Source organism: Mesoplodon mirus, assembly GCF_964341445.2.
Source record: "Mesoplodon mirus genome assembly, chromosome: 3".
Taxonomy (NCBI): domain Eukaryota; kingdom Metazoa; phylum Chordata; class Mammalia; order Artiodactyla; family Ziphiidae; genus Mesoplodon; species Mesoplodon mirus.
Window position 1 is genome coordinate 144,104,746 of NC_138978.1, and position 16,059 is coordinate 144,120,804.

The 16,059-nt window shown below is 43.1% G+C and overlaps 2 protein-coding genes across 2 annotated transcripts in view; one reads left to right on the forward strand and one right to left on the reverse strand.

Annotated features, from left to right (window-relative positions):
- Positions 1–2,327: 2,327 nt before the first annotated feature.
- On the reverse strand, positions 2,328–2,707 carry LOC309800863 (large ribosomal subunit protein eL43-like). Its single transcript, XM_082615180.1, has one exon. The coding sequence runs from the start codon at positions 2,667–2,669 to the stop codon at positions 2,391–2,393; it is 279 nt and encodes a 92-aa protein (XP_082471306.1). The 5' UTR covers positions 2,670–2,707; the 3' UTR covers positions 2,328–2,390.
- Positions 2,708–12,977: 10,270 nt separating this feature from the next.
- LPGAT1 (lysophosphatidylglycerol acyltransferase 1) overlaps positions 12,978–16,059 on the forward strand; it is a 111,317-nt gene continuing 108,235 nt past the window's right edge. The window contains exon 1 of the mRNA XM_082613214.1: positions 12,978–13,028. The gene's annotated coding sequence lies outside the window, so the exon portion shown is untranslated. The remainder of the gene's footprint in view (positions 13,029–16,059) is intronic.

A 16,059-nucleotide genomic window follows, 5' to 3' on the forward strand; every position in this document is an offset into this window, starting at 1 on the left:
AAAAAAAAAAAAAAAAAAAAGGAGCCTGGCTTCCAGCTTAGTTTTGTCTACCTCCAGAGTCTCAACCATGGGGTCCTCCAGCTCCTTTGTGTTTGCTCCAGAGTGGCAATTTTAGGGTAACATTTCCTGAAAGGAGGCTTAGTGGGACAGCTGACTCTTTGCTTCATCAGGGTGGCTCCTGTGCCAGTTAGGTGTCAGCAGTATGATAACCAGCTGCCCTGATGAGGGCAGGGGGCTCCCAACAGGAGTCCAACTCATTCATAAGGTTCAATAGTTCCCCAACATCACATTCTCCCCTGGAAAATGCACCTTTCTGATATCGTTGTTGCATCCCAGGTGTCAATGGCCAAACAAAAAGTTGCTTTGGGAGCTTGGCTTTCTAAGATTATAGCAACTGCCCTGGCACCACAACCCCTGAGCCTGCTCTCTACATGCTGCTGCATCCTCACTTGTCACAGCTGTCACCCTGGCCACCCCTTCTCGAAAGCCTCCTCTTGACCTCTGCCCACAGACTCCACAGATGGTTAGAATCAACCTGACCCTTGTACCCGTGTCTACAAAAGCTCTGATGACATATCTGTGCTTTCATTTACTTGACTTCCTGCCTCCTGCTTCTAGCTGTGTGGGCAGGGTCTCTGTGTCCTATTTGTTTTTGTGTCTCTAGTCCCTATTGCAATGGATGGCACAGAGTTGGTATTGAGTAAATGTTTGTGGAGTGAATGACTGAATAAGTGAATCATTAAACAAACACATTTCTTTCACTGTCTCTTTATTCTGACATACTGGCTATGCTATGTTTCATTTCACGAATAATGTTTCTTTTAGGACCATTCTGTCTTCCCCATCTGTCTTCCTTGTCCACCTGAAGGACTGTAAAGCAAAGGCCTTCCTCCCACTTTCCTTCTCAAAACTAGCACAACGGTTTGCAAATAGCTGATGTGTCAATTCATGGTGTGTGTGTGTGTGTGTGTGTGTGTGTGTGTGTGTGTGTTGTATTTGTTTTACAGAGCTCAGAATAATAATCGTAGTGCTTATTCTCTCATGGGAATTTCTTAGATGGCGATGTCTTTTTTTTTAATTAATTAATTAATTTTTGGCTGTGTTGGGTCTTTGTTCCTGCTCGTGGGCTTTCTCTAGTTGCAGCGAGCGGGGACTATACTTCCATTGCGGTGTGCAGGCTTCTCACTGCGGTGGCTTCTCTCATTGTGGAGCACGGGCTCTAGGCACACGGGCTTCAGTAGTTGCAGCACGTGGGCTCAGTAGTTGTGGCTCATGGGCTCTAGAGCGCAGGCTCAGTAGTTGTGGCACACGGGCTTAGTTGCTCTGCGGCATGTGGAATCTTCCTGGACCAGGGCTCGAACCCATGTCCCCTGCATTGGCAGGCGGATTCTTAACCACTGCGATAGTGATGTCTTTCCTGTCCTGTCCTTTTCCCTCCTTTCTGTGTGGCCAGCCACCTCCTGACAGTGGACATAGTCCAACATAGAGCTTTAGAGTCAACATGAGTGAACTTTGGCCGAGGCAACCCAGGCAGGACTTTACTCAAATATCTAGGTATAGAAGCATCTGTTTAATTATCCTGATGAAACTTAGGAAAATCTATGACATCACATTCCTGCACTTTCCAACTTGCCTAAACGGAGCAAACAAGAACCCTAGTGGCCACTGGGAGATTACACTGTTCCCGCCAGTCAGGCAGCAGGTGCACACAGCCCAGTGGGTGAACTCCCCCTGGACAACGTACACCCTGCCTTTGCCCCCAGCTGCTGCAACCCTTACAGGCTGTGTTGCCTTTCCACTACAAGCAGAGAGAGTGGCTTAACAAAATGGGATTGGAGCAGATAGTCAATGAGGCTAGAGAGGAGAGAGGTGAGAAGAGGCTTGCCAGCCAGGAGAGGTCTTGATGAGTGAGAAGTGGCTGTTCGTGTGTTCTATTGGCCGCCACTGCCTCATGGTGTTCAGGGTACCACTCCCCAGGGGGCAACCCCAGGTGCTACTTTGGTGCTGCTGCCTTTGTTCTCTGAGTCTCTGGGCTCTCTGGGGTGCATCAACTCCCTCCACTATCCTGGATCGCATTGCCTTTTCTTAGGTAAGCCAGGACAGCCCCTGGAGACAAATTAATACTCTGAAAGGGAACTCACAAGGCATGGGAACTGACATTTAAGTGCTTACTTTATGCCAGGCATGGCGTAAAGGCATGGATTTTTCTTTCTTTTTTTTTCCAACAAAAATTAAAAGAATTTTAATATCCAAGTCCTTTTTTAGAAAGCAAGTTAATGCAATGCAAATAAGAACATCTAACTAATAGAATTAACAACAAACCACAGTAATTTTGCTACATAAATTAACCCATTTATTATAGGCTAGCAATGTATCAAATGGTGGTGCTTCTACTGGTCCTTCAATTCCTTCAGTCTTCTGATGGCAGACTTTACTGTGACGGCAGAAGTGGTGTTGTAGGTCCACACACCACCAGCTACCATTTTCGTGCAGGAACCACAGTGCCAAATGCCCACAGCTTGTCTCTTCATCTTGGTCTTGCCACGGAAGGAGCAAGTGTACTTGGCGTGCTGGCTGATTTCAATTTTCTTCACCATTTTCCTCAGGGAGACACCATAACATGTCCCGTATTTGCCCACGATTCCAACCTTCTTGGTGTGTTTCGCCATGACACCGCAACCTAGGTCCAAGCCTAGAGAGCTGGGTCTTTCTTTCTTTCTTTCTTTCTTTCTTTCTTTCTTTCTTTCTTTCTTCCTTCCTTCCTTCCTTCCTTCCTTTCTTTCTTTCTCTTCTTCTTCATCACCTTTTTTATTGAAGAACATAGCTGTGAATTTTTATAGATGTGAAATTAATACTGAGACCTGCACAATAAATTTCCTTTTACTATGTCTGGCCTGCTAGAAATTGTTAAGATCACAATGTTCCACTGTTTCAGCCCGATGCTTGTGAAATTATGTGGCTTTTTCATAGATAATATACATGAAAGGGGAACTTCTGGTATTTTTGGTCTTCTACGTAGCTCTGACTTTATGGCCAACAACCTGAGTCTCAATCTATTTCCAGAGCTGCCAAGTAAACTGAAGACTTGAGATTGAAGATTTGGGGGTAATATAACTCGAATGGCCCACCCAAATCTGTTCTTTCTTTTATCCTTGTCACATCTCCCAGCCTTCCTTGAAGTTAGATATGGCCAACAGGCTAAATAAATTTCCTCCAAAGGAATGTGAGTGGGTCCACTTCCAGGCCTACACTTAACACCTGGATGGTCTCCTCCCCAGTCTCTTCCCCCTTCCCACACACTGAGACCCTGGCAAGGCACTGACTGAACCTTGATTATGCAGATAACATCAAGGCCTAGGGATTGGAGAAGTGGCTTAACAAGATGAGACTGGAACCCTGAGCGAAGGAAGTTGGATCCCTGAGTGATCAGGCAGAACAGAGCCACCCTGGACTGTTACCTGAGAAAGAAATAAACTTCTGTCTTCTTAAAGGTGTGGGATTATTGATGGGCCTCTTTTTTATCCATCTATAACCTTACCCTAGCTAATATAGAAATTGTTTCCAAAAGTATGGTATTGCCGTTACAAAACCTCAAAATATGTGTCATTGTTTTTTACTGGAGAGATAAGAAATTGATGTTTTTTTTACTGGAAAGCCAGTGTCTTGTTATGCTGAGGCAAAAACATTTGACAAGATCATCATCTGTGATACTCTGAAGGACAGACCGCTTGCCTCCTAAGCCCCTAATTCTAAAGGAAGTAATTGCAGAAAACGCCATTGTCAGTGTGTACTAGCTGCTCCTGCCCGCTGTTCAGTAAGATATTACAATAAGTTCAGGCAAGAAGTGACCAGATTGCAGAGTATGTCCAGAATCGTGGATTTTTACAGAGTCAGACAAGTCAATTTCTTCTTTACCCCAAACAAGAAGAGCTAAAATTGTGGTTGTTCAAAGCATTTTTCAAAGGGTCATTAAAACTTCTCAGCCAAACCAAGAGCCAGGCCTGTTCCAAAGATGAGACTAAGGGACTAAGGATCTGGGACTTCCCTAGTGGCGCAGTGGTTAAGAATCCGCCGGCCAATGCAGGGGACACGGGTTCGAACCCTGGCCTGGGAAGATCCCACAGGCCACAGAGCAACTAAGCCCATGCGCCACAACTACTGAGCCTGCACTCTAGGGTCCCCAAGCCACAACTACTGAAGCCCACATGCCTAGAGCCTGTGCTTCGCAGCAAGAGAAGCCACTGCAATGAAAAGCTCTCACAGCGCAACGAAGAGTATCCCCTGCTCGCCGCACCTAGGGAAAGCCAGCGCACAGCAACGAAAACCCAACACAGCCAAAAATAATAAATTAATTAATTTTTAAAAAAAGGGACTAAGTGTCATTTCAGGTGGACTCAAGGTAGCCATCATTAAAATGAGAGAGAAAATCACTGGTTGATCAAGAAAGCAAAGAAGTAAAGCAACTTAAAGACCTATGTTCGGAGAAGAACTTGGGAGTGGTGACTGGCTCATGGAACTGACTGAAGCCTTCTCAAGTTTCAAGGCAATTACATTCTCAAAGAAACTACAAGCATTTAAAAAAAAAAAAAAAAAGTCTCCAGGTGTTTAAGGCAAAAAACAACCCTTGGACCCCAACATTTGCACCAGCAGGAAGCTGGCTGTGAAATCTGCATAGCTCCAAAGAGGGCTTAATCCAAAGCTCACTTCAGATGCTGTGAGAGAGGAAACAGATAAAGAAGCTCCCAGAAGGCAAAGCCATCAGCCATGAAGGGCAACGGCCATATCTCTTCCATACTCTTTTACTGCCAGCTTGGCTCAAACATGTTGTTGCATATTGCTATTGCTCATTCATTTTCATTGCCCAATAGTCTTTCATTGTAAGAATATGCCATAATTTATTTATCCATTCTATCATGTATAGCTATTTAGGTTGTTTCTGCTTTTTTTCCTATTATGTTCTGAACATTCTTTTACATGTTTCTTGGTGCACTACGGACAGATTTCTCTGGGGTACGTTCTTAGGCGTGCAGTTGATGAGTCATAAGGTACTCAGTAATGCCAAACTCTCTCAGAGTAGTTGTAGCAATTATACTCCCTCCTGCAGTGTATTTGTGTTCCCCTTGTTTCATACCCTTGTCTATGTTATTTTCAGATATTTTAATTTTGCCAATCTGGTGGTTGTATAATGGTGTCTTGTTGGGGCTTCATTCACATTTCCCAATGACTACTGAGGCTAAATACCTTTTCATATTGTTTATTGGCCATTTGGACTTTCCCTTTGGTGCCTATTCAAAATTTTTGGATAGAGCTATTGGGTTGTGTACCTCTTTCATGTTAATTTTTGGGAACTCTTTTATGTAACAGTCACTTACATAATGTTGCAAATATTCTCTCCCACTTTATGGCTTATCTTTTCACTGTCTATCTGGTCTTTTTTGCTGTATGCGGGACTCTCACTGTTGTGGCCTCTCCTGTTGCGGAGCACAGGCTCCGGACGCGCAGGCTCAGCGGCCATGGCTCACAGGCCCAGCCACTCCGCGGCATGTGGGATCTTCCCAGACCGGGGCACGAACCCGTGTCCCCTGCATCGGCAGGCGGACTCTCAACCACTGCGCCACCAGGAAAGCCCTATCTGGTCTTCTGATGAACAGAAGTACTTAATTTTAATGTGGTGGAGCTTAATTTTTTCATTCCTCTTTATGTGTCCCTCTCTATCTGTGGTTCACGTTCAGAATCTCTGAGAGATGATTTACCTAGTTAGCCAAGCACAGTATAAAGCAATGTGGTTGGATGATACTCTCATGTAAGACCATCTCCTAGGTCCTGGGCAGCTTATGCATGTCTGCTTTAGGATCACTGCCGATCTCTGGCCCATTTGCTGTCCCTAAGATAGGGGAGTACCATTTAAAACAATAAATGATGGGGGCAGGAGGAAATTAGACACAGGATAAGATATTCAAACCAAGAAATACTACTCACTGACAATACAGCTCTTAATAATCTACATCCAGAAATGAAGAAAATAAACAACAGAAAACTTCTTAGAAATTATATCATTCCATGGGACTTTGCATCTCAAATATTTGGTGATTGAATACTTAATAACAATAATACACCCTAAAATGTGACTTGTAGATCGCTTATTGATTAAATTATGTGATTCCAGTGTTATCCCCAGGAAGTAATAAGTTTAAAACTTCATGAAAGTATGTTGAAATGATAACCACAATTGCCATCTAAAGGTCGAAGTCCAAAGTCTAGAAAAAGGAGGGTCAGTGAGTTTAGATTTGCCTGTGTTCATCCAGGAATTTCCAAGAGAGAGCTGGACTGGATAGACATGAACATGCCTGTCACTTTAGGATGCTTTGTTTCAGTTTTAGAAAACAACCTACTCCTACCAAAAGTTCAGATGAGGAGGGGAGCTGATGGGGATTTGTGTGGAGAAAATTGCTCTGCAGGCAAGATCCAGAGAGCCAGCGGGGAACCATATTAGAATCATGGGCTCATCCAACCCACAAGCATTTATTGAATGCCTGTCATGTGACAGATATACAGTGGATACAAAGTTGAAGATAGAGTCCCTGTATCCGTTAGGACTCTTCCTACTACAAGTTACTTCAATTTAATAAATAATATTTTTGGCTCATGTAAATGGAAGTTGAGAGATAGGGCAGGCTTCAGGGATGAATTAACTGGGTGGCTCCCAGGTCATCTCCCCTCTGTGCATGGGCCTCCTCTTCGGGTTGGCTTCCCACATTGTGATAAATGGCTCTTCTAGATACCAGGATTTACAAAAGAGAGGAAAGCTTTTATGAAGTTTCACTTTTAAAAGCATAGACCCTGCTTTCCCAGAATGACCTAGCAAAGTTCACCTGATTTTCCACTGGTCAGACTAGGTCACATGCTCCTTTCAAAACCAATCTCCATGTGGAAAGAAATGTCAGGCATTGACTGGTTCAGAAACCCAGGCCTAAGCTAAGTGCCTTGACAGGCAGGATGGGATTACATCTAGGCAATAAAAACCTACCTCTTTAGCTGGAAGATAGGGGTTGTCTTTTCCCAAATCTAATAGACCAGAGAGTACATACTTGAGTAAAAATCAGGGTACTGGCAGGGAATGGCAGAAAGGATGCTATGCCATCTCCCTATTATAGCCTCAGTCTGCAAGAAGCTTACAGTTGGGGAAGACAGGTTTATAATCTACTCATAATGAAAAACGACATGAGAGACACAAAGTGCTTTGGGAGACTAGAGAAGACCGTTTATAATGCCTGAGGGATCAAGGATCTGGGTCCACACAGATACATTTTTTTAAGGATGCTGAAGTAGAAATGCATTCTAGGCTAAGAATGTTGGATCCAGAGCACAGGAAGGGAAGTGTGGTTTAGAGGAAGGAGGCAGGAAATTAGTTAGATTTATAGTAACATTGAGATATCCAAGTGAGAATATCTGGAGAAAATTTGGGACCAGACAGAGATGGAGAGGTTGTGTTGGAAGCCATCGGCGTAAAGGAAATGATAATAATAAGAGTTACCTTTTATTAAATATATATATTACATGTAAATTTTATTATATATTATTTTATATTAAATATATATGCCAGACCTGTTCTAAACACTTCGTTGGTATTATTTCTTTTGATTCTCACAATCCAGTACAGGTATTCTTGTCTCAGTTTTACTAAAAAGGAAACTGACACTCAAATGAGTAATCTACCAAGCCCATCCATGTGATCAATGGATGAATAGGGTTCAAACCCAGATACTTCAGGGGTCTGGGTGCTGGAGCTATGAACGTGGATAAGGTTATTCAGGAATGCGTTTCCAATCTTGTCTCCAAATGCAATGATCCTCAATTTATGTGGATACCTTGACTTTTTAGTAATACATTTGTTCAAAATTATTTTGTTGTCATAACTCTTTTTTCCCCCCAACATCACCTGGGATCTTTTTGGCTACAAGTATCTGAAAACAGTGACTCAGCAAGCCAAAGCAAAAAGAAAAAGTATTATCTCATATAACAAGAAGTCTCAAGGTAGGGCAGCTCCAGGATTGATTACTTCAGCAACTCCATGTCATCAAAAACCTTGGTTATTTCCATTCATTCTGTATCTTCAGCATGTCAGTTGGGTTCTTAAGCTAATTCATCTGATGGACAAAACATAGCTAGCTGTCAGAGTTTAAGTAACTCATCTAAACCTGCCAACATCCAAGGGAAAAAGTAAGACCATCTCTTCTGGTGTGTCCATTTTTTGTCATGAAGAAACCTTTCCCCAAAGCCACCTGGCGGATTTGCCCTCACATCTCGTTGCCCAGAATTGTATCACACACCCATTCCTAACCAATCACTAGTGAAATCACTAGCAAAGAGAATGGGATTACCTAATTGGCTTAATGAAGTACATGACCACATGCATGACAGTGGATTAACATACATACATACAGACATAAATAAATAAAATATTAGGGTTCCCTTGGAAAGGGGAAAGCAGTGGGTTGGGGATGGATGGATGGGGTAGTCATAGGAAGATGAAGATGGCAATAAGGACATTGAATAGGCAATCAACGTGTCTGTTACATTTTCATCTACATCATGCTATCATGCTATCATTCTCAATAGCAATGATATCCTCCCGAGAGGGTAAAATATTGGTTGGGGTAGGACTTTATTCCTTTTCTATGTAAAGCACAAATCTACATATAGTACATGAACACATGAATATACAGTGTAGCTATGCTATTAATATTTCATGAGGGTGTAGATTAGGGAAAAGATGTCTAAAAAGGCTCCCGTGGGGCAGGAGGGGGGTGGTAATAGTGAAAAAAAAAAAGAAGTGGAGAAACACTGAGCTACATCACTGTGTCTTTATCCAGATTTGGAGGCTCCTTAAGAAAAAGTGTGCTGAAATACCTCAGCAGAAGGCAGCATTTTAAGGAAGTATGAAAACAGGAATTGCTGTGAGGCATCTAATGGTAGACGATGATTATTATAACACATTGATACTCTGTGACCTTTCAGTGTCTTCTATCTCCCTCTGGTCCAGATCTGTAAATATAATAGCAGCCACTGTTCACTGAATCTTTTATTTATGTCACTCTGCTGAGTACTTGACAGGCATTAACTTGTTAAATCTTCACAACAATTAGCAAAATGAATGCTACTGTTATCCCCATTTGACAGGTGAGGAAATTGAGACACGGGAAGATTAAATAATTTTCATAAGAAAGTGGTTGAATGGGGATTAGAAAAAAAAATATTCAGTATTGAAAATGTCAAAATGGAAACCTTCCACAGTAGCGCAGGATTGTGAAAATGGTTGTGTAAGCTGAAACCACGCAAAGCAATCTTAATAAACAATGAAAAAATTACAATTCGTTTGTGACCTTCAAACATTTGTGTCAGAACATTAAAATTTCCCTTACTGTCCGTTGTAAATACATAGGGAGATGAAAAAAAGAGTAAAGCTAATATTTATTTAGTACACTGTAATTTAAAACATTAGACACTTTGAAAAGGAAAATGTTTATTTCTTTGTAAGAAATGTATCAAGAGTAGTTTGAACAGTGCTTGCCTTCACGTCACACAATGAGTAAGCATATTTTCTATGCCTTGGTGAACTGTCATGCTCTTTCTAAGTGTAGATCAGCTTCTAACACTTCGTCCTTTGAGCTTTCCATGTTGTGAAGCACCTCCAAGAGTACCTTCAATGTGAAGGTTTTTCCAGGTGTCACTTCCTCTGGAATATCATCATCTTTTCGTCACAACCACTGTTTTCCCTGAGTTTGCCTTCACTGACTCCTCTGGCTGTGTCCACAGCCTTGAATGGCGGCAATGTCGACCTCCCCACAGTCGGCTATTTATCTACAAGTTCACCTGTAGATAAGCTCTAATTTCATTTTCAGTGTCATCACTGTTCATTTCTTTGGTCCATTTTCACTTCTGTTGGCCAAATCTCTCTTTTTGATTATCCATTTTTGTAAAATGTCACATAGGTTTATCACTAGGAGACAAGGAGGCAACTCAGCACATGCTTTGTGTCTGTGTGTTAACCTAACAGCAGATGGGCAGTGACCAATAACCAAAGACAGACTTTGAAAGAAGTGTTGTGACAGAAGGCTTGATGATAATGGGCACCTGCTTTTTATGCAGTAGTTTGTGCACTAAAGTGTGTACTTTATGCAATTACTCACAGTTAATATCCTGTGGTCACTGAAATTTGAGCTGTGTTGCGGGGAGACTGGTACTATTTAACTAAACCATGGTAACTGCAATCCATGCATATCAGAACCATGCAAAGTGAGGACTGCCCGTATATACAATGTACGCAGATTGGTATAATAAACCCCATATATCCATCACCCAGTTTCAGCCATTGTTAACTCATGGCCAGTCTCATTCCACAACATCCCCACTGACTCTCCCCTTCCTGCACTATTTTGAAGCAAATCCCAGACATCTCATCATTTCATACATAAATATCTATTTGTAATTTTAAACGGGGATTTGAACTCAGTTCTGTCTAATTCCAGAGTCTGAGCTCTTAACAATTACACCCTACAGCTTCCTGGGGAAGGTAATTGACACCCAAAAATGGAACGCCACGTTACAGTATTTGCTCTTTTCTTGCTGACAATGACCCTGTGAAGTATTATTGTCTTGACTCTTTCTGATGAGGAAACTGAGGCACAGAGGAGCAGAGGAACCCGTCCAAGACCACACAGTGAATGAGCAGTTGAGTCAGGCTTTAACTTCAGATCTGCTGACGCCACATCCCATTCTCTTTCCTGTGCATCACAACTGCCCTGCAGGTGGTTCTTAAACTCCTGTCACTGAATTTCTCCTGTACCCAAACTCTTGTGCCAATTGGCCTCCCAGCTATGGCCAAAAACTATGGAAACCACATATTACTTCCTTCTCTCTGCACCTCCAGTCTTACTGGAATATGATTTCAATGACAAAACCAAAAAACAAACAAGGACTCAGCACAAATCCTTGTGCAGGTGCAGTCGTCCTCATGCCCCTGATCCTGGTTCCCACTGGCACTGAATCCATTGCCAGGACCACACTTGCTACGGGCTCAGGAGCCTGGTTTGTCAACCATCCTCCTCTGCAGGTGTCTTCTGGGCCACTGACTCCAAGAAAAGCCTCATGGAGCAGGTTACTGGACTGAAACCAGTTATGCCTACACCCCCAGGTCCATCAGAGCCCAAGTTAAATCACTCTCTGCTTCCTGCTTCAACACCTCAGCTCTGGACTGCAGCATTCCCCCTGCTGAGCCTCTGTCAAGGGAAGGAACATTGCCTGGAGGTCTCTGATAACGTGGAAACAGCGAAGAGAAAAAGCAGGAGGGAAGAGAGGAGGGGAGAGAGAACAGTAACCCTGCGTGTCAGTTGAATGGCACCTCTCTGAACCCTGCCACTAATTCTAATGGGACTTGCTGTGACCCAGCTCCTAACTCCTCAGGCACTCGAGAGAATAGGCCTTATGGCCTCACAGTGCTAGCTTTCCTTTCTTTTCTACTACAGCTTTCTGATTTCCCTGTGAACCTTCCTTCTGTTCCAGATCAAAAGCATTTTCTCTCCTGCTCCTGGAGAGAGTCAAGCAGGGGAGGGTCCTTTCAGCTCCCTTCGGCTGCCGTTCCCCAACAGTCCCAGAAGTGACTTTAGGTGCGGCTGGGACAAGGATATTTAAGGAAGGAAGTAGGAGGCTCCAAGAACAGAGGGACTGGGAACTGCCCAAAGAAGGAGGAAATGGATGGCTCAGTTTAATGTCTATTTCAGTACAAGGCCCTGTCCCCTTACCTATGGCATCCCATCCATTGAAATGGACAGTTCCTATTTTGTGGGCCCAACTTCCGCTTCCTTCCCACCCGCACCCCCCAAATCCTTATTTTTGGTAACAGAATTTACAAATACCCTTTCCTCTGGGGAATTTTCTCTCTCCACTTTACCAGGAGATTCTGGTGGGACTGTCCATCACAAAACGCTTCTCCCCTCCCTGGGGTAAGCTTGCAACTCAGATCTGGCCAATCAGAGACTTCCTTGGACTTGTATATGCTGATCAGAGAAAGAGAAGTCCTTCCCCACTCTGGGTTGCTAAGCAGAAATGAGATAAACTATTCACAAGCAACGCCACCACTTGTATGGAGGAAGCTCATTTGTAGGAGAAGATGAGGGCAATACAGAAAGAAGCAGAATTGAGTGTGTGTGTGAAAAAAGAGAGACATTGAGAGATATATCTCTGTCTCTCCATGTCTAGCTCTCCATCCATCCTTCTATCTGTTTATGAGAGAGAGAGAGATCTGAAAGTCTTAGATAAGTCTCTGGATTAAGTCATAATGTAAACTATTAATACCTCTGTGTATCAATACTTTTCTTCGTTTGGGGTTTTGTTTGTTTGTTTGTTGTTTGTTTTTGGTGAAAGCTTGAGTTGGGTTTTTAGTACTTAGGATAGAGAAAATTCTAACAGAAGGCTGATCCCCCAACTCCACTGCTGGCATTCTGTCAAGCTGTCCCCTGAAGACAGGTGAAACCCGGTCCTACCCCCAAAGAAATGAAGTCTGCAAGGGAATTAGACCTTCATAAACCACTATAAAGCAAGACAGAACACAATGTTACAAAAGAGACACAAATGAAATTCAGTGGGATCCACAGGAAAGGGAGCGTGTGAGACCATGGTTGTGCCTGAGGTCAGCCCAGGCCCAGCTTAGAGGGATTCCTGAATGTGTGAATGCCCAGTCTTCCAAAGTCTCTTTGGGCTTTCATGGTCACTGCCATTTACTAATGTACAACCAGCAGTTATCACAGCCCTGAACAGAAACCTCTGGCTGCGAGCTTCGGCCACTGTTTGCAGAGCTCAGTGTTGTTTGTGCCCCTGCCTCTCATATTTACAGTTGCCCTGAAACCTTTGCTCGGAACAGCCCCACCCCCTCCCATTCATTACTGCTGCTCTGCCGCCTGATCCGTCAGACTCCATTGCTTCCTGCTACAAGCACAGCAAGCCTGCAGCTGAGTAGGGGGTGAAAGAAGGTAAGTGTGGACATTCATTTCCCAGGCATCTATCAAGGGGAACGAGTTTGCACATGCCACTTATAAGCTATTTGCAAGATGTGCTGTATATTCAGTTGTTTATTCCTCAAGTGTAAGACAGTGGTTTTCAACCTTTTCTTTTCCTCCTTGAGCCCACTTTAAGCTGGGCAAAATAGCCCACAGCCAATCAACCCCATCCTTTCTCACGTCCCAGTGGAAAAATAACTCAGGGATACTATTGAGGGGCCATTGTAAAGTATATTTGGGGGGAGTTAAGTGTCAATGTGCTTTAGCAGCTAGGGCATACATGATTCATATTCAAATTGCAATGCATAATTGTCTTTAGGTATAATTACTGGAAAATTAGAGGCCAAAAAATACAGTTGAAGCAAATATGCGACACTAGTTGCTTTAAGGCTAACCAAATCGCAACTAACTTGATAATGATGAAGCTAAGTTAACAGTAAATTATAATTAAAGCAAGAATGGCAGCAATTGAAGACCTTGACCCAAATAAGGCAATACTGACTGTAAACTAATGACAAAGCACTGGTCTAGAGACAGTCAGTGGGCGAGGCTCCATCAGAGCTTTCCCTGGAAGCCAGACTTCTTGGTGGGATACTAAATTAGAAATTAGAACTCCTTGATAAGAACCAGTATCTCATTGGTTTTGGTTTATGACTTCTAAATTAGATTATCTTTTAATAATTCACTTATCAAGCTACTAGAGACTAGCTCCTAGATGTACCTAAAAACTAGAGTGTATGGACTTGTCAGTAGTTTGGCCGAAAGGACTAAAGGAAAGAGTCGCTTTCTTGGGTCTGTTTGAGGCCCGTCAGGTTGGCCTTGGGTAGTTTTGAGAATCAGTGGTTGGAAGGCTCTGGAACACAGCTGAATTTCTATTCACAGGATCTTAGGCAAAACCAGGAGCAAAATATGAAAGTTGAGAGTCAGGGACATTTATTCCAACTCTCTTGCCTTCTACAATAAGAGTTTGCTGGGACCTCAGGAGGAAGGGAAGTGTTTTAACTTGCCACTCCCAGTTAGGTTAGCATGGAGGAGGTTAATGTGCCTTGGAAGTTTTTCATATTTGCTGATTATAACACAAACCTCCTCAAAGCGATGAAGATGGATGCTGGTGACTTACAGAAGAGTTACAATGTTTTATTTGTGGCTAAAAAATTAAGTGAAGGACGGGCTTCCCTGGTGGTGCAGTGGTTGAGAGTCTGCCTGCCGATGCAGGGGACACGGGTTCGTGCCCCGGTCTGGGAGGTCCCACATGCAGCAGAGTGGCTGGGCCCATGAGCCATGGCTGCTGAGCCTGAGTGTCCGGAGCCTGTGCTCCACAACGGGAGAGGCCACAACAGTGAGAGGCCCGGGTACAGCAAAAAAAAAATTAAGTGAAGAAAAGACGAGGTAGCAGTCTGTCAGAAAACCAGTTTCCAAAGGGTAAAATGTCGTGGTATTTCTGCCTTAGAAAATAACACTTTACAATTGCATAACACTTTTAATCTTTGAAAACATATTTACATATGTTACTTTGATCTCCAGCCAGGAGGTGCAATTTAAATCTCAGGTGACTGGAAGCAGTTTGCAGTTCTCTGACCTCCTTTTTCTTTCCTCTTTCCTCAACACTCCACTTCCTTCTCCTTGGTTTCACATCCCTCCTAATATATCCTTTCTCTCTTGTCCTTTCTGTTCCGTTTCTCAGTGGTTGCTTTAGTGGCTGGCCCAGGCCTTGTTTATTCTTGAAACGAACTTACAGGAATTTCTAGGGTCACTCAGAGTTAAAGAGGTGGCTGATCCTGGAATCAAAGTCTAATTCAATCTAGATCTTTTGGTACCTCTTCAAAAAATCAAAATATTTGACTTTTTGGTGTGTTAAAAAACAAATTCACTGAGTAAATTTAAGGACCCAATTGGTTTTATCCAGGGATTCATGAATGGGGCAGCATTACATCCAGGGATTAGAAAGGAGCTCCGAGGATCATACAAAATGGAAGGATTTTATAGACAGAGGGGGGCAGGCAGAAGAAAGAGTGATTACCACATCCTTCTTTGGGGGATGGAAGGGGTCTATTGAGGGGATTACCACACTACTGCTGACCAGGAAATTCCAGATTGACTGGTTTAAAATTACATTCCTGGGAGAGGCTGAAACTGCAATTAGGTAGGTACTAAGTTTTATTTTGGTGACGTGGGTTCAGCACAAGTGACTCCATTTGGGCCCTGTTGTTTTGTTTTTAGCAAGTGAATCAGGTAGAATGCTTCACTCCTGGAGAGTGACCCTAGTGAGTGGGTTTATGAACTGTGAGTGACTCATGCATAGCATAGGCTGTCTCCTGCCTCTACCTCACTGAGGTGGCCAGCACCAGCTTCCGTGTATCTTTGTTAGGAAACCTACAGTTCAGTAATTTGGGGATTATTATGGGTTGAACTGTGTCCCTCCACGCCCCACCCCGCAATACTTGTGATGAAGCCATAACCCTCAGTACCTCAAAATGTGAACTTATTTGGAGATAGGGTCTTCAAAGAGGTAATCAAGTTAAAATGAGGTCAATAGGGTGGGCCCATATCCAGTATGACTGGAGTCATTATCAAAAGGGAAATTTGGACACAGAGGCAGATTCAAATAAAGGGAAGACAATGTGAAGAGACACAGGGAGAAGCCAAGGCAACGAGAGAGGCTTGGAACAGATGTTTTCCTCACAGCCCTTAGAAGGAGCCAACCCTGACAATACTTTGATCTCAGACTTCCAGCCTCCAAAACCCCTAGCAAATGAATACAGGGAGCAACAGAGCCCAGGGGACTAATTTTACTACCTCCTCACAGAATTATTTTAAGAATGAAATGAGCTAACCTAAGGAGGTAAAAAACCTGTACTCAGAAAACTATAAGACACTGATGAAAGAAATTGGAGGCAACACAAACAGATGCAAAAATATACTGTGTTCATGGACTGGAAGAATTAATATGGTTAAAATAACCATACTACTCAAGTCAATCTACAGATTCAATGCAATCCCTATC